At 44.6% G+C, this 19,307-nt stretch overlaps 1 protein-coding gene across 4 annotated transcripts in view; it reads left to right on the forward strand.

Annotated features, from left to right (window-relative positions):
* Positions 1 to 19,307, forward strand: part of ANO3 (anoctamin 3) — a 680,216-nt gene that overhangs the window by 649,771 nt on the left and 11,138 nt on the right. For all 4 annotated transcript variants that reach the window (XM_075325490.1, XM_075325493.1, XM_075325491.1 and 1 more), the window contains 7 exons: positions 129 to 186; positions 10,092 to 10,189; positions 12,632 to 12,777; positions 13,374 to 13,526; positions 14,239 to 14,386; positions 14,471 to 14,551; positions 16,308 to 16,413. In XM_075325490.1, coding sequence (XP_075181605.1) covers positions 129 to 186; positions 10,092 to 10,189; positions 12,632 to 12,777; positions 13,374 to 13,526; positions 14,239 to 14,386; positions 14,471 to 14,551; positions 16,308 to 16,413 — 790 coding nt within the window. The remainder of the gene's footprint in view (positions 1 to 128; positions 187 to 10,091; positions 10,190 to 12,631; positions 12,778 to 13,373; positions 13,527 to 14,238; positions 14,387 to 14,470; positions 14,552 to 16,307; positions 16,414 to 19,307) is intronic.

Genomic DNA, 19,307 nt, shown 5'->3' on the forward strand with positions numbered 1-19,307 from the left:
AATGTTAGCTCTATTGTCTTCACAAACAGAGCTCCATGAATATAAATATGTATATACTGCATAGAGATCAAACAGGTGTACTGCAGTGAATTTGCCATTTTAAAAAATATTCTTTTCATTGATTTCAGGTTTGCCGGGAGACCTGGAAAATATAACCGACTTTTTCAAAGATGGAGGCTGGAAGAGGTAAATCGGGGACTGTCTTTTGTCTGTTTTTTCCAAATTCTACTCAGTCATTTCTTAATAAAATGTTTTTTTTTCTAGAAAACTTGATAACAACAAATGTTGCAGAAATAATAGATCATATGGGCATGGGCGGCACAGTATCTCAGTGGTTAGCACTGCAGCCTTACAGCGCTGGGTTTCTGGGTTCAAATCCCACTAAGGACAGAATCTTCAAGGGGCATATATGTTCTCACCGTGTTTGTGTGGATTTCCTCCCATACTCCAAAGATATGCAGATAGGGACTGTAAATTGTGAGCCCCATTGGGGACAGTTTTGTCAATGTACAGTGCGTTGCGAAAGCATTTGGCCCCCTTGAATTTTTCCCACATTTCAGGCTTCAAACATAAACGTAAAAATTTTAATGTTATGGTGAAGAATCAACAACAAGTGGGACACAATTGTGAAGTTGAACGAAACTTATTGCTTATTTTAAACTTTTGTAAAAAAGAATAAACTGAAAATTGGAGTGTGCAATATTATTCGTCCCCTTTACTTTCAGTGCAGCAAACTCACTCCAGAAGTTCATTGAGGATCTCTGAATGATCCAATGTTGTCCTATATGACTGATGATGATAAATATAATCCACCTGTGTGTAATCAAGTCTCCGTATCAATGCACCTGCTCTGTGATAGTCTCAGTGTTCTGTTTAAAGCACAGATAGCATCATGAAGACCAAAGAACACAACAGGCAGGTCCGTGATACTGTTGTGGAGACGTTTAAAGCTGGATTTGGTTACAAAAAGATTTCCACAACTTTATACATCCCAAGAAGGACTGTGCAAGCGATCATATTGAATTGGAAGGAGTATCATACCACTGCAAATCTACCAAGACCCGGCCGTCCCTCAAAAATGTCATCTCAAACAAGGAGAAGACTGATCAGAGATGCAGCCAGGAGGCCCATGATCACTCTAGATGAACTTCAGAGATCTACAGCTGAGGTTGGAGAGTCTGTCCATAGGACAACAATCAGTCGTACACTGCACAAATCTGGTCTATATGCAAGAGTGGCAAGAAGAAAGCCATTTCTGAAAGATATTCATAAAAAGTGTCTTTTAAAGTTTGCCACAAGCCACCCGGAGACAAACAAAACATGTGGAAGAAGGTGCTCTGGTCAGATGAAACCAAAATTGAACTTTTTGGGCACAATGCCAAACGATATGTTTGGTGTAAAAGCAACACAGCTCATCACCCTGAACACACCATCCCCACTGTCAAACATGGTGGTGGCAGCATCATGGTTTGGGTCTGCTCTTCTTCAGCAGGGTCAGGGAAGATGGATGGAGCCAAATACAGGACCATTCTTGAAGAAAACCTGTCTGCAAAAATCCTGAGATTGGGACAGAGATTTCTCTTTCAACAAGACAATGATCCAAACACATAAAGCAAAATCTGCAATGGAATGATTCAGAATTAAACATATCCAGATGTCAGAATGGCCAAGTCAAAGTCCAGACCTGAATCCAATCGAGAATCTGTGGAAAGAGCTGAAAACTGCTGTTCACAAATGCTCTCCATCCAACCTCACTCAGCTCGAGCTATTTGCAAAGGAAGAATGGGCAAGAATTTCAGTCTCTAAATGTGCAAAACTGATAGACACATACCCCAAGAGACTGCAGCTGTAATCCCAGCAAAAGGTGGTGCTGCAAAGTATTAGCTTAAAGAGGCCGAATAATATTGCACGTCACAATTTTCAGTTTCTTATTTTTTATAAAAGTTTAAAATAAGCAATACATTTCGTTCACCTTCACAATTGTGTCCCACTTGTTGTTGTTTCTTCACTATAAAATTTAAATTTTTTATCTTTATGTTTGAAGCCTGAAATGTGGGAAAAGGTTGAAAATTTCAAAGGGGCTGATTACTTTAGCAAGGCACTGTATGTAAAGCGCTGTGGAATTAATAATGCTATATAAATGAATAAATATTATTTTTATTACATTCACTTTGGGTTTACCATTTAGTCTTCTTGCACTTTTACTTTGAAAATCTCTAAAATGTAGTCATTGCTCCCATTTAGACATAGTTATATTATTTTATATAAGTCTAGAAAAGATGGGTGACAACCGGAGATGATCGACTCTTCCAATATTTGATTTAATAAAATTGCACAGATTTTACTGGGACATGAAATGTCCCTTAATATATTTGGAGGATTTTCAGACCCCAAAGCATAATAAACGTAAAATGTAGAAAAAAAGAACACAAATAATACCTTCCCACTCCCCGCTCCAGCTGTTCCACTGCTCAGTGTCACGGCAGAAGAGAGAGGCTATACCACCAGTATAGGGTAATACACAGGAAGGGAGAAAGGAATGCCTTATAGCTAGGGTAAGGGGGAAATGGTGACCTCTGACAACAACCTACAGCTGGTCCTTGAGGTCCCTCATTACCCTAGATAGGTTCCTCACCTATGTGCCGAGCTGGATACTTGACCCTTGATATCCCTAGTTCTGGGCCCAAAATGGGGAACGGGTGGGATGAGCTGTTTATCAACCCCACTAAATGCTAAAAGAAGACACAAGGGAACAACATAGAGGTAACCGACTGGAATCACCAGAGCCCTGGTTGATTGCAAAATACAAACACTTATCTGAGCAGCAGCAACCACCGAAGTCTCAAAAGTACCAGAAGACAACCACTCCAGAGCTCAGCAAGGAACAACAAATAAACTGCACCCAAAACACCCCAGGGTGAGGTTAATAAAGGAAGTCGGAAGCTGGCAACTGAGAGGAAAAACTGACAGCTTCCCAGGATCATCGACAGATGCAGAAACAGGGAACTGTTAGATAACAAAACGTGCTGCTAATCTTTGGGATTTTCTAACACTCACTGCCACTGGATTGTCAGACAGCTATGACACCTCCATGACAGGCTGTGACACATCCGTCACACTCAGTGTCCATCGTCTAGTCCTCTGCATCTCTTCTTACCACCACTGCCCAGGGAAACCCTGGACCTCTTCAAACTTGGGTGGAACTTCCAGCCATGACCAGGTGGGACGTCCCTGCACCTGCCCCCTACAAGTTACCATTTCACGGCATATTTAACTGAAAAATTGGTGAAAAAAATTGTTAACAACATTACCAACATTTACAATTCTAAATGTGTAGAGGGAGCCATAATCAGAAAAGGACCTATTGTTCAAATTCATTTTTTGTGTTAGATGTATTTTTTTTATTTGGCGATTTTAATTTTCATAACATAATTTCATAAACAAAAAAGGAGTAATCTTGCAATTTTCACTCTGACCACTGTGGGGTTTTTTTTTTACTCATTTTTCCCATCCTTTCAGAGAAAGTTTTTAGTAGGCTCCTTATTAGAGTTGAGCGCGGTTCGCGGTTCGAGGTTCTCCAGTTCTAGGCTCGAGTGATTTTGGGGGCTGTTCGAGATCGAACTAGAACTCGAGCTTTTTGCAAAAGCTCGATAGTTCTAGATACGTTCGAGAACAGTTCTAGCAGCAAAAAGCAGGGCTTTTTAAAGCTACAGTGTGCAGGAGCCATCGCTGGCAGCCTGCCAGAAGCTGGTAACCAAGATAAACATCGGGTATCCAACCAAAGCGCTTTGGTTAGTAACCCGATGTTTATCCTAGTTACGTGCAGGAAGCCCACACTTCCCCGCTCAGCTCGCTCCGCCCCCTCCTGCCCGCGGCATGTACACACACACACACACACACACACACACATGGTCCCGCTCGGCTTACCTGCGGTGATGAAGTCCCGCCATCCCGACCTCAGCGCTGTCACTGTCCTCCATGGCCGCCGCTTGTCACATCACCTTCTCTCGCTTCCGACCCGAGACTGACTAGCGGTGATGTCACGGGCCTCTCGCGATACTTGGTGTGAAGGCGCCAGTCGTTGAACTCAGTGACAGGGGCTGTCAGTGTGCAGGAGATCAGCGCAGGTAATGTACCTCGCTGACAGCAGCACTTGTCATGCCCTGCAGTGACCTGGGCTGACCCATTGATGTTAGCTCAGGTCACTGCACTGCTCTCCCAGCCAATGGGGAACATCCTGCTCTTCATTGACTGGGACAGTGTGGATCGTCATGGCAACCCCTTGGATTACACCAGACCTGGATTTGTTTTTCATTCTAATAAATTGGTTAAAGAGGGAATGTTTTGGGGAGTGTTTTTTCAAATAAAAATGTGTTTGTCGTCTATTTTTTTTTTATTACTGACTGGGTTGGTGATGTCGGGTATCTGATAGACGCCTGACCTCACCAACCCCAGGGCTTGATGCCAGGTGACATTACACATCTGGTATTAACCCCATATATTACCCCGTTTGCCACCGCACCAGGGCGCGGGATGAGCTGGGGCGAAGCACCAGGATTGGCGCATCTAATGGATGCGCCACTTCTGGGGCGGCTGCGGCCTGCTATTTTTAGGCTGGGGAGAGTCCAATAACCATGGACCTCCCTAGTCTGAGAATATCAGGCCCCAGCTGTCTGCTTTACCTTGGCTGGTGATCCAATTTTGGGGGACCCCTACGTGGTTTTTTTTTTTTAATTATTTATTTAATTTAAAATAACAGCGTGGGGTGCCCTCAGTTTTGGATTACCAGCCAAGGTGAGGTTGCCAGCTGTGGTCTGCAGGCTGCAGCCGTCTGCTTTACCCTAGCTGGCTACAAAACTAGGGGGAACCCTACGTCATTTTTTTTTTCATTTTTTTCGCCAAATACAAAGCTAAGCACCCCTTAGTGCCACATGGAAGGCACCAACGGGTGCTCCACTTTTTCTCCACTTTTTCTCCATTTTTTCTCCACTTTTCCTCCACTTTTTCTCCATTTTTTTCTCCACTTTTTCTCCACTTTTTCTCCACTTTTTCTCCACTTTTTCTCCATTTTTTCTCCACTTTTTCTCCACTTTTTCTCCACTTTTTCTCCACTTTTTCTCCACTTTTTCTCCACTTTTTCTCCACTTTTTCTCCACTTTTTCTCCACTTTTTTTCTCCACTTTTTTTCTCCACTTTTTCTCCACTTTTTCTCCACTTTTTCTCCACTTTTTCTCCACTTTTTCTCCATTTTTTTCTCCATTTTTTCTCCACCTTTTCTCCATGTTTTTCTCCATGTTTTTCTCCACTTTTTCTCCACTTTTTCTCCACTTTTTCTCCATTTTTTTCTCCATTTTTTATCCACTTATTCTCCACTTTTTCTCCATTTTTTTCTCCATTTTTTATCCACTTATTCTCCACTTTTTCTCCATTTTTTTCTCCACTTTTTCTCCACTTTTTCTCCACTTTTTCTCCACTTTTTCTCCATTTTTTTCTCCATTTTTTCTCCATTTTTTCTCTCCACTTTTTCTCCACTTTTTCTCTCCACTTTTTCTCCACTTTTTCTCCACTTTGTCTCCATTTTTTTCTCCATTTTTTCTCCACTTTTTCTCCACTTTTTCTCCACTTTTTCTCCACTTATTCGCCATTTTTTCTCCACTTATTCTCCACTTTTTTTTTTTTACATGCAGATAAGTCCAATCTGACGAAGGCTCAGGCCGAAACGTCATTTGTAACTTGTTTTGGACAAAAACATATATGCTTATGAAAAAAACATTTTTCTTAATACGGACCAATAAAGAGTGATTTTGCATTACTATCCATTGTGACTTACTGACTTAGTCTGGGAGATTTAGAGTGCCGAGGTTACTCACTAATTTTATCTATTATTACCTCTGAGCACCTATATACCAGTGAGCAGAGCTTCCTCTACAGTAGTTCTCCTGATTAGGCATGCCCTTACCTCATGAGCAGGGCATTGCAGCTTTGGTAGCAACCATTACGACATGGACTCTGCTGCTGTGGACCCGAGAAGAGTGAGTGCAGATTCATTGCACCCACACTCCTCACATGAAGGGTCCGCACTCCTAGAAAATGGGGGATACGTTCCCTGAGTGTCTCCCCCCCATATTCTAGACGGTCCAGAGTCGTCGTGGGACCCCTTTATTTTTTTTCTTACAATAAATTGGTGAAAGAGGAAATGTTTTGGGGACTGTTTTTTCAAATAAATTTCTTTTGTCGATTTTTTTTTTTGTTAGTACTGACAGTTTATGATGTTGGGTATCTAATAGACGCCATGACATCACAAACTGCTGGGCTTGATCTCAGGTTACTTTACAGCTAGTATCAACCCGATTTATTACCCTGTTTGCCACTGCACCAGGGCACGGGATGAGCTGGGGTGAAGCGCCAGGATTGGCGCATCTAGTGGATGCGCCACGTCTGGGGTGCCTGCGGCCTGCTATTTTTAGGCTGTGAAGGCCCAATAACTATGGACCTTCCCACCCTGAGAATACCAGACCACAGCTGTCCACTTTACCTTGGCTGGTGATCCAATTTGGGGGGACCCTACTTTTATTGTGTAATTATTAATATTTATAAAATAATTATAAAAAAGAGCCTGAGGGGACCTCCACATTGGATCCCCAACCACGGTAAAGCTGCCAGCTGTGGTTTTCAGGCTACAGCTGTCTGCTTTACCCTAGCTGGCTATCAAAAATGGGGGGACCCAACGTCATTTTTTTTTTTAACTATTTTTTAAATAGAAAAAATTAATGGGCTTCCCTGTATTTTGATTGCCAACCAAGGTAACGGCAGGCAGATGGGGGTGGCAACCCATAGCTGTCTGCTTTATCTGCGCTGAGAATCAAAAATACCGCGGAGCGCTACGTCATTTTTTTAAAGATTTATTTTTACAGCACTGTGATGTCCAGCAATCAAAATACAGGGAAGCCCATTTTGTTTTTAGTTATTTAAATAATTAAAAAAAATATATATGGGCTCCCGCTGCATTTTTTGTATTGCTAGCTAAGGGTAATCCAAGCAGCTACTGGCTGCTAACCCCCACTGCTTGGTGTTACCTTCACTGGCAATGGAAAATCCAGGGAAGCATTTTTTATTTTTTTTGCCAAAAAACTACAAAAAAAGGACGTGAGCTTCGCCATATTTTTGTATGCTAGCCAGGTATAGCAGGCAGGTGCTGGAAGAGTTGGATACAGCGCCAGAATATGGCGCTTCTATGAAAATGCCATTTTCTGAGGCGGCTGCAGACTGCAATTCGCAGCAGTGGGGCCCAGAAAGCTCAGGCCAACCTGTGCTGCGGATTCCAATCCCCAGCTGCCTAGTTGTACCTGGCTGGACACAAAAATGGGGCAAAGCCTACGTCATTTGTTTTCTAATTATTTCATGAAATTCATGAAATAATAAAAAAAGGGCTTCCCTTTATTTTTTGTTCCCAGCCGGGTACAAATAGGCAACTGGGGGTTGGGGGCAGCCGTACCTGCCTGCTGTACCTGGCTAGCATACAAAAATATGGCGAAGCCCACATAATTTTTTCAGGGGGCAAAAAACTTCTGCATACAGTCCTGGATGGAGTATGCTGAGCCTTGTAGTTCTGCAGCTGCTGTCTGTCTGTATGGAGAAGAGCAGACAGCAGCTGCAGAACTACAAGGCTCAGCATACTCCATCCAGGACTGTATGCAGAATTTTTTTGCCCACCAAAAAAATGACGTGGGCTTCACCATATTTTTGTATGCTAGTCAGGTACAGCAGGCAGCCACGGGCTGCCTCCAACCCCCAGTTGCCTATTTGTACCCGGCTGGGAACCAAAAATATAGGGAAGCCCGTTTTTTTTTAATTATTTCACTTATTTCATGAAATAATTAAAAAACAAATGACGTGGGCTTCGCCCCATTTTTGTGTCCAGCCGGGTACAACTAGGCAGCTGGGGATTGGAATCCGCAGCACAGGTTAGCCCGAGGTTTCTGTGCGCCTCTGCTGCGGATTTCAGTCCGCAGCCGTCCCAGAAAATGTTGCTCTCATAGAAGCGCCATCATCTGGTGCTGTATCCAACTCTTCCAACAGCCCTGGAGCCGGGTGGCTTGTTGGGTAATCATGAGTTAATACTGGCTTTGTTTTACTAGCCAATATTAAGCCAGAGATTCTTAATGTCAGGCACGTTTGACCCGGCCATTAAGAATCTCCAATAAAGGGTTAAAAAAAAACACCACACAGAGAAAAAATACTTTAATAGAAATAAATACACAGACACATTAGAGACTCCATCTTTATTACCCCCTGTCAGCCCTCCACGATCCTGCTCTTCTGTCTTCTTTCTTTCTAGTGTAGTAGTAGTGACGATTGTAGTGAGGATGAGGTGCACCAGCCCATCACTTGATGAGCTGGGGAACCTCATCCTCACTACAATCCTCACTAGTGTAGTAGTAGTGACGATTGTAGTGAGGATGAGGTTCACCAGCTCATCACTTGGGGCTGGGGAACCTCATCCTCAGTACAATCCTCACTACAATCGGGAAGCAGCATGCAGCCTTCACTCCGTGAGTGATCAGTGCTGGCTGTCAGCGGTAACAGCGGTAACGCTGACAGACGCGTTACCATAGCAACGGTGCTCTCGGAGCCGCGGTTAGCGGTGACGTCACCGCTAACTGCGTTGCTATGGCAACGGTGATCTCCGTTAATGACCGGCTGTGTCAGCCGGTCCCTAACGGAACGGGGAGTCGACCGTGTGCTAGAGCATGTCGCCGGTACACGGTGATACACATATGTGCACCGTGTACCGGAGAGATGCACTCGCAGGTCCTACATGACGCGTCATAGTCATGTGACCAGTCTGTAGCCAATGAGATAATAGCCACGTGACTGGTCACATGGCTATTTTGACGTCACGATAGGTCCTGCATCTCTGCTGGCAGTGCCGTCACCGGGAGGATTCAGCGATCATCGGATGGAATAGCGGCAGGAGACAGAGTGCAGAAGGGATCGCGAGGACCGGTAAGTGTTATGGCAATGTTTATTAACTGTTTGTGTACATTTATAATGCATTTTTATGTGTTTGTGATTGCCTCCCATTATAGCCTATTGGCTCGAGTTCGGTTCTTCGAACGTTTGACGAACCGAACTCGAACGGGACACCCGTTCGGCGAATCGACCTCGAGCCGAACCGCGACCAGTTCGCTCATCTCTACTCCTTATCATTAGAGGCTTGCAATGACAGGTATTATCTCCATATACTGCTGATAATAAAGGATACCCCATCCACACTAGGTGATGGCATAACTGACTCTGCTCCCTTTCCTTTCACAATGGCCTTTGCACATGCTCATTAGATGCTGCAATACAAAGAAAGGGTCTGGGTCTGACCATTGTGGCTATGTACATGTGTTGTTTCCTGAAACAAATTGAAGTTAGATGCTAATGACAGCCCAATGGTCTGTGTCAAAATTGCAAAATGGCTATTTTTTAGTTTTAATATATAATATGATATGGGAAAAACACCTTGTCAATATCATTTTCTAATGATACATTCTCTTTCATCTTGTACCTTGGAAGCCCTGGTAATGCTCAAAATGGCCACGTGTACCCTAAAACTGCCACTATTAGACTTGGTTTTGCTAGGCCCTATCTGTTTTGTGGTCCTATTCTTGTGACTGTTAGGCAAAATTAAGGCTTTTAGAATATATATGTTACAGTATTAAAATAACAGTCCTATGAAAACTTACACTCAGTCTAATGCCTCGAGCCCCCATTTATTATCTGATATCTTTGTGGGGAGATGTGAAGGTCAAATTTTTCCTTTCAGTAGCTGATCATTCCAATAATACACAGTTTGTATTCATTGTCTAGAGAATGGTTCCATATCTGATAACCATGCAGTATGGTGGGACAGGGTTCGTCCAGTTGGGACAATCTGTTTGGTGATTAAGTGGAGAAAGTTACTGTTGGAGATGGAATTTGGACTGTGTTCTAACTTTCCTTATCCATAAAATAAGTTAATGCATTTTTTTCTGTGTATAAGAGTTTATTTTTATGGTATGGTCCACATATATATGCAATTATTTTGTTTGACCTTTTTTTAGTGTCACCCAAGTGGCTGTCTCATAGATCTCTGCTTACAAATGGGAGTCATCATGGTTTTAAAACAAATGTGGAATAACTTCATGGAACTTGGTTATCCGTAAGTTACATTGCAAAAATTGCATATTTCTTTAAGTGTATATTTCAGATTAGGATTCTCCAATTGTGGCACCCCAGTGGTCACGGGAGCCACAGTAGCGTTGCTCTCCTCACCAAGGGGCGATGCTATGCTTGGAAGCAGTGAGGAGGTCTCCATGCTAAGGATATTTACACACAACACTTCCTAACTCAGGCCAGAAGCAGGAGCTCAAGACCTGGTTTAGGGAGAACTTCCCTGTGCATTCTGATCTGGGGAGGGGTGAGAACACACACAGGAAGAGACAGGAAACACATCAAAACAGCAGAGGCGAGGAACAAGTACGGTCGCTGAAAGAGAGCTGTCTGATTAAGCTTTCTCAGGACCAGGCGCAGCAATCAGGACACCGGGGTCCTCGACTGTTGGGTACTAAAGGCCCATCAGTGAAGCCCGGAGGGCAGGAGATTTCAAGTCCCCTGGCCCACAAGCACACCCTAGGCGAAGTAGCAAGATAGAGCCCAGGACCACTGCTACATAGGTGGTGCCTATTACCAGCTCGCTCTGCCCGCCATAAGGGATAGGGCTAATAATCACAAGAAAGAGGGTCACTGGGTGGCCCTGGCCACAGAGACTCACACAAATAGTGTAACAAAGAAGGCCTCCAACCCACCTGGCAAGGTGAATCCCCTCATTGCTTTCAGGCTGACCGGACCCTTATCTTCTGAAACAGACTCTGGGGCCTGTATTGCGAGCGGGGGCCGCTGCCGCTTCTGGGGCCGCTCGGATCCAGGTTCGCTGCTGCGGTTCGAGTGGTGAACGGACCTGGGCTCGCACGTCCGGCCGTCCTCACAACCGTCGGAAAGGGATATTTACAGGGGATTGATGTGTCGGTGACGCCACCCGTGGATTGCGGTGAGGGATGGTGACACCGCCGCTGCCTGGAGATGGAACGCCCGGGACTGATGGAGCGGGGCAGCAAGATGGGATCCCCTCCACAGGTAGGGGAGGTGTAGTCCTGGGGCCTTCTGGTACACGGGACTAATGGCTGCTGGAGGTGGTGTGCCAAGTTGGACCGGGGATCAATGTACTCACAGTTCAATAATCACACACAAATACAGTGGTAAACCAAGTTGCCAGTGACCGGTCGCCTTTGGTGGGTGTATTCGGGTCCCACACCCGGGTGTAGCAAATAGAGGTCCCTTCCTCCTGCACTCTGTGTTTGTGTCTTCTGTGGGATGACTCCTCATGGAACGGGGAAGTCCACTCCCGGTACCGTGTATGTTTGGGAACTGTGGCCCGCGAAATCTGACCCTTGGGATTTCTCTGGGTTCTGACGGACACCCTATCCCCCGCGCTGGGCTTCCGTTTCGCTTTCTGGGCTTCTGGAGATAAATGCCTGAAACCTCTTCCTCTGCTGGTTAATTAACAAGGGGCATGCAACCTTCCTCGTCCTAGGGTCCAGGCACCCCGTCTGTGCACGGCCTCCGGACCGGATTCCCACTGTCGGCACCTGCAGGCAACAACCCTGCCCCGGTCCACTTAAGGTCACCCGCGACCGGATCTCCGTCGCCTGTGGCCCTGTTTACTGTCTGCCACCTAGCCAGGTAGTCCAGGGACCCCTCCCCCTGACTCCATTTCACTGTCAGTACTCGACTACAGTCGAAACTTGTCTACTCAAAACTGTCATGTTCCCGCCCCTGACACCTCAGGACCCCTAGGTGTGCGTTTTCATCCACCTGATCCTGCCTACTGGTGTGTCCCTCTTGTCATGAGGGGGTGGCTAAGCTTTAATGGCTGTGTGTTGTACCTGGGTGTGGGTTTGTGGTGGTATCAAAGAGGGTGGACTATTTCTGTGACTACCTGGTTTTGCCAGGGCATCACACCTGTATTAACAACTGCCAAGTAAAGGTAAAGTAAACTACTGCCCGCTGTGTTGTCCAGTTATTACTGGTGTCCTCAGTCCTGCACCCCAACACTAAATTACAGAAACTACCACTCCCATCCTGCTGGGGCCTAGCTCTACCTGTGGAGAGCTGCAACACCCGTGCTGCGTCACCATCTGCCCCGGAAGAGAGACTCCCCGCAGCGGCGGCTCCCATATTAGCCGCATACCACAGGTGATTCATGAATAACTACTCCCATCATCCCCATCTTTATTTACACCGCCGGGGTCACAAAACCAGACCAGACCGCTGTGATATCCCAAACCGACACTGGCCCAGTGACGAGTAACCCAGAGACCCCGTGGGCACATCACAATCAAAACAGAGACTGAATTTTGGTCCTTAAAATGTGAAGATGTTTCATTGGCCTTCAAAACCTCTCAGCTTACATAAGTAGCTTAGAATATACTTTGTAAGGCTACAAACACACATCTATTTGATCAGAGTCACAGAACGTCTCCAAGTGCTTTATGTTCATTTAGACCAGAACATATTGATATAAATAATTTTACATTTCTATTAGGCTTCTTCAAAATTGGTGGTCTAGAAGAAAAATCAAGAAAGGGGGACAAGCTATAGAAAGCAAGTTAACATTACCGCAGTGGGAAAAAGACTGGAACCTGCAGCCCATGAATGCTCATGGTTTGATGGAAGAGTACTTAGAAATGGGTAAGTAAGAAAGTAAATCTTAGGATCCTATTTATGCATGATCTTCCATAAGTTGGTACTGAGGTCAATCGTACTGCTCCTACTTCCATGCTATGACTGTCATGTGATTACTGTCATAATTGTGCATCCAGATGAAGAAGTAAGGTGCTTATGAGATAAATAGGACTCTAGGCAGGAAAAATGTCCTCTGATTCCAAAAATATGATGTACAATAGCATAGACTAGAGATCAGCATCCTTTGGTAACAGCTAGACTACTGAATGTTGATAGTTTGGATTAAACAGTCTTTGTCTTAATTAAAAACGTTTTCCCACAAATAACATTTATCATAAAGCTGATAAATGTATATTAGGAAATGTTGGCTGTCTCCATCTCATAGACTTTGAATGATTGATCAACTGTTCTACATGATCTACACCTAATGTACAATATGATCGGTGTTGCTGTGGGTGGGTAATGGTTGTAGAGCCATGACAAGTATTTTAGTGTTGGCAGGTCTATAATTGGACTTTTTAAACATGTTGTTGATCCAGAAATTCTTGCTGTAAAAAGAAGGACTTGGAGGTCCTAACATCTAATGATCTTTTATTTTTTAGTCATTCAGTTTGGATTTACCACAATCTTTGTAGCTGCCTTCCCTTTGGCTCCTCTCCTGGCATTGCTTAACAATATCATTGAAATAAGACTGGATGCTTATAAATTTGTCACACAGTGGAGAAGACCCATGCCTGCTCGAGCGACCGATATAGGTATCTATTTAGATCCATTGGTGTTCATGGGAATGTTCCATAAATTATGCTTGATTGATGGACAAAATGTGACTTTTTTTGATTTCTTTAAGGACAGTCTATGAAAAGGATCTACTGTACTAAACTGAGTCATAGAAAGTTGAATAAAATAATATATTAGTATCCGCAATCTAATATCAATATTTTTCTCACAATCACTGGGATGCGTTAAAGAATTCCAGAATTATTACTTCATAATTGGTCAAAATTGAAAAATTTGGCCTGGTCAGGAAAGTGAAAACTAGCTTGGGGGTGATAGGGTTAAAGTAGTTTTTTCTTCGGAAATGCTGGAGCCAGGCTCTAGCTAATGCAGCCTGTGATTTGGGCAGCATGAATCAGGTGACAGATTCTGATAATATTTATTTTGCCAAACACTAGACCCTTTTGGGTAAATTCATCATGTTGGCATATTCCCAACTATTCAGACACTAGTAAACCCAATCCAGTAAAGGTTACATGGTATGACGCCACCTGGTGTTCAAAGTGTAGGACAATGTGCATGTCCATCTAATGAGTTGAGGGCTTTTGGTCACTCTCCCAAAATCAGTTATGTGCAAATTTAAACCCCGTTTCCAGAGCAGCCAATAGAAATTCAGTACCTTTTTCTGAGAAAGTTATTTCTATTGTAGTAAATGTACATAATTTTAATACAACTTTTAAAACACTTTTTTAGGAATCTGGTATGGGATTTTGGAAGGAATTGGTGTTCTGGCCGTTATCACAAATGCCTTTGTCATTGCAATCACCTCTGATTATATCCCTCGCTTTGTGTACGCCTTCAAGTATGGACCCTGCCAGGAAGAAGGTTACAGACATGAGAAGTAATGCTTAACATCTAATAACTTATATGATACAGTGTAATGCTCCTTATGTTATGTCTTTAATCAAATTTGTTTGTGTTTCAGATGTCTTCGTGGCTACGTAAACAGTAGTTTATCAATATTTGATCTAAGTGAACTTGGTGAAGGACTTACTGGGTATTGCAGGTATATCAAGCCTGATATATTGTTGTCATAATATAGACATTATCAGCTATTATTAAACCTTTCCCAGCCATAATTATTACTTTGCTGCAATCCACATTACATAAATGGGTTAAAGAGGGCGTCCTGTCTCGTGGCAAAAGTCTGCAGTCCACAAATTTCAGAATCCATACAGAGCGCACATCACGGGCTGTCAGGATTTCCCATTGTTGCCAGTGAGAGTTGGCCATACGACTGCAAGTAAGTGATTTGCATACATTCAGTTACATGCCGACTAGATGTGATTGTCTAGTCGGAATATGGCCGGAAGTATGCAAATCACATAATTGCAGTCTCGTGATCACCTGGTCTCTGCAGCAACACGAGAGAATCCTGACTGCATGCAGTATGAGCTTTGTATGGATTCAGAAGTCTGCGGTTATACAAAGCAACTTCAGACGTTTGCCACAAGACTGGACAACCTCTTTAAGTTAGAAGTTGTGTGGATCAAGCTTAAGGCCCCTTTACACACTGAAACTTTCTAGTGATCCCACCAGCGATCCCAACCTGGCCGGGATCGCTACAAAGTCTCTGGTGAGCTGTCAAACAGGCAAACCTGGCCAACGACGCAACAGCGATCTGGACCTGCAGAACGACCTAGCTAGTCATTGGGGACGTTGTAAAGCAGCTTTTTGAAAGGGAAGTCGCTAACGAAGTCGCTGTAAAGTCCCCTTTACACACTAAAACTTTGCTGCACAGCAGGAAACAAAGGACCAAAGAATGGTCCTGAACGATTTGTAGCGATCACAACTTCACAGCAGGGGCCAGGTTGCTGATGTGTTTCACACACTGCAATGTCGCTGGGGAGGTCGCTATAACGTCACAAAACCGGTGACGTTACAGCGATGTCGTTTGCGATGTTGCAGTGTGTAAAGCCACCTTTAGGAGCTGAACTTCCTCCATTTGTAGTTTATGGTCATGCTCTTGTTGCAATGGCTATGGGCAAAGAAAACTCAGTTCCAACTGTTTAACCCCTTAGAAGCCCCAGCCATTACTGACAGAGGACAGGGGAAAAAGTCTCCACTTGTCAAACCAATAAAATGTTCCAAATAATTACCTGCATGATCAAGTCTCCTAATGGGACTAAAATCTTTTAAAGAATGTTGAAAAATGTAAAAAAGAATATCAAACATTAAAAATTGCAAAAAATTATTTTCCTAGTATCTGTACAAAAAACTAAATAATAAAAACAAACATATTATTACAGCCATACATTTCAAGATTATTAAAATATTATGTGGTTTATTCTGAAATATATGCGTCATATATAAAAAAAATAACAGAATTTATATTTGACAATTTTGCTTCAAATTGTAATAGAGATCACGCCACAAAAAGTTATAATAAGTAAAATGCCATTACAAAAGTTCATCAACACAAAACTAAGAATGTCTGTGTCTCAGAACGTGGTTGGTATCGCTGTAGTGACTTACACAAAGAGTTAACACAACATTATTACTGTACAGTAAATGCCATAAAGACGACAACCAAGAAATAATCCTCAAAAATTGTGGAACTCCTGTTTTTCCATTCATCCAATATATTATAAAAATTCAACCAATTACCAATAAGAATGACTTTTTTTTACCTATTAATGTTATTTAAGAGGTTGTCCATTTCCATCGAAAACCGAGAGCATTGATGTGAATAGGTGATTTGTTCTTGAGCCTAATTTGAAAATTTCCATGTAAAAATATCACAATTTCTTACCTGTCCCCAGATACCGGGATTATCGAGCACCTCCTTGGAGCTCAGTTCCTTATGAATTCACCCTGCAGTTCTGGCATGTTTTGGCTGCACGACTAGCTTTTATCATAGTTTTTGAGGTATGTATGTTACGTTTGGAGATAATTTAAATATCGCATTACATGTTCTAATGATTTAATTTTAAAGAAGCCATTATTGGTGTAATGAACCCTAGGCAGATATAGGCCTAAACTCCCCTGCATATCTCCTCTCACCTATTATCCTCTAATCGGAATGACAATGTTTCACTAATAAATTTAAAGGGTACTATATGATGTGCAAACTTTGTACCTAAAATATTACTCTTCATAGGTATAAATATTCAAGCCCTAAGTTTTCTGTCCCCTCTACAAACCCCCTATTGTATGTTTTTGAGAAGTTGCAAAAAGAACATATCATTCTCCATCATTTTCACAGACTTGTTTAGTCACCAACCAATGGTTTTCAATATGGTACAAGATGGATGTTGACAGACATAAACTGAAGGGGTATGTACAGGCTTGGGGCTCAAGTCTGCAGTCACTTTTTGTGATTGCACACTTGTCAATCCTCTCGGCACACAGTGTATGCACTAGGGTGACCGGATCTCATAGGGGGCGGGGGAAATGTTGGAATCTTGCTCGTCTGGACCCCACAAAACGATTCCCCTTTCCAGATATTGAGATAGCCAAAATTTGAGCTCGATCAAACGACGTTAACCTGTGCCGCTCGTTGCTCAAAGTTTGAAAAAAATCCAAATTTTTGGCCAAAAAGCTGACATATGGAGCCATAACTCCAGAACGGTAAATAATAAAAACACGCTTAATATCTCAAAAGAAAGCTAATGTTGTTCTTCAAAATGTATATGTTACACATAGGGTGCATGTAATTTCTATTTCTTTGCCGCTCCATTGGGAGACCCAGACAATTGGGTGTATAGCTTCTGCCTCCGGAGGCCACACAAAGTATTACACTTTAAAAAGTGTAACCCCTCCCCTCTGCCTATACACCCTCCCGTGCATCACGGGCTCCTCAGCTTTATGCTTTGTGTGGAAGGAGGCACACATCCACTCATCATCTCATTTTAGTTATATCGGTTGGAAGAAAAGTGGGCCCACACGGGGCCCCCGGCATGTTCCCTTCTCACCCCACTATGTCGGCGGTGCTGTTAAGGTTGAGGTACCCATTGCGGGTACAAAGGCAGGAGCCTCATGCCGTCTCCTTCACCATCCCTTAGCGGCTCTGGGAGAAGTGGGATCCTGAGCGGTCATCCAGTCACTGGGACCGTGCTCCCTCCGCAGCCCCTGGGGGAATCTGTCGGACAGGAGTTTGTTTATCCTCAGGGACCGGGCCCTGCATCACTAAGGTACTCTGTGCCCCCATGGGGGATGTGCATGGAGCGCCTTCATACCGGACGCTGCAGCAGCTGCTTATTTGTGTCAGCCGGCGGACTTCCGCGCCGACCGCGCCTGTTTGTCAGCCGCGGTATTAAATTTACTCCCCGGCTTCAATTGCGGCCTAGTAGCAAAACTCCCGCCCCCGGGCCTGTCTATCAGGGATAAGGGCGGGACTGCCGACCTGACGTCGGCTGTGAGGGCCAGGGCATCCTGTATGTTCCTCCCCCCCTCACTGATCACTGTGGGGACTCCAGATTCCCGCACTTTTCTAGCGCCGCCCACGGCTCCCCTCCTCCCCTGAGAGCTCCGGCAGCCATTTCTTTGGCATTCTGCCTGTGGAAGATTTCCTGGAAAGAGCTCTGCAACGCTGGGAGACCTAAGGCAGGGAATCTGGAGGACACACACTCCGCTTTTTAGCGGTCGGTAAGCCACACCGGTCACCCGGTGCTGGTCCCCTTAGGGTGCCGGAATAGATACTATATATATTTATATATTTCTGTTCGGTCGGGCTGTATACCCTTCCCATATACCCTCAGTGATCACTCTCCTGGGAGACAACAGCATGTCGTCCACAAGGAGCAAGGGTGCCAAGACACAGGGTTATTTTGCGACCTGTACCTCTTGTGCGGCTAAGTTACCTGCGGGTTCCACCTACCCTCACTGTGAGCAATGCTCAACCCCTGTTTTGCTTCCACAACCGGAGCCTCGGTCACTAGTGGGCCCCTCGGCTCAGGTAGAATCCCTTGCTCCCCCTGTCCAGGCGGCAGGGACAGAGTTTGCAGTTTTTGCTGAAAAACTCTCTGAACACAATCCATGGCTCAGTCTATGGACAAATGGTCTGCCAAGCTGCTTGAAGCTTTGCAGTCCAGACCGGTCCCTACACAGGCCCCGGGCCCTGTTGGATCTTCACCCCCAGGCCCCTCTCTGCCCACGCCGCAGCACGTTCCCAGGGGGGGCCCTAGGTCTCACGTGGAGGACTCCGGCCCGGACCACAGTCCCAGACCGGCTAAGCGGGCACGCTGGGAATCTTCCCCGACTTCTTCACGCTGCTCAGGTTCCCAGCGTGAGGACTCTCTGGAGGACGAGGCGGACGTCGCTGCTCAGGGCTCTGACACTGACGTTGCCCTCAATCTTGATACACCTGAAGGGGACGCCATAGTAAATGATCTTATCTCGTCCATCAACCAGGTGTTAGATATCTCTCCCCCACCGCCACCTGTAGAGGAGTCGACTTCTCAGCAGGAGAAACACCAGTTTCGGTTCCCTAAACGTACACGGAGTGCGTTTTTCGATCACTCTAACTTCAGAGATGCTGTCCAGAAGCCCACAGCGGTTCCGGACAAGCGCTTTACTAAGCGCCTTACTGACACACGTTACCCCTTCCCTTCTGACGTTGTTAAGGGTTGGGCTCAATGTCCCAAGGTGGATCCCCCAGTCTCTAGATTGGCGGCTAGATCTGTGGTATCGGTTGCAGATGGATCATCGCTAAAGGATGCCACTGACAGGCAGATAGAGCTCCTGATGAAATCCATCTATGAAGCCACGGGCGCGTCTTTTGCCCCGGCCTTTGCAGCCGTATGGGCACTACAAGCTATCTC

This window comes from Anomaloglossus baeobatrachus, chromosome 10, assembly GCF_048569485.1.
Source record: "Anomaloglossus baeobatrachus isolate aAnoBae1 chromosome 10, aAnoBae1.hap1, whole genome shotgun sequence".
Lineage (NCBI taxonomy): Eukaryota > Metazoa > Chordata > Amphibia > Anura > Aromobatidae > Anomaloglossus > Anomaloglossus baeobatrachus.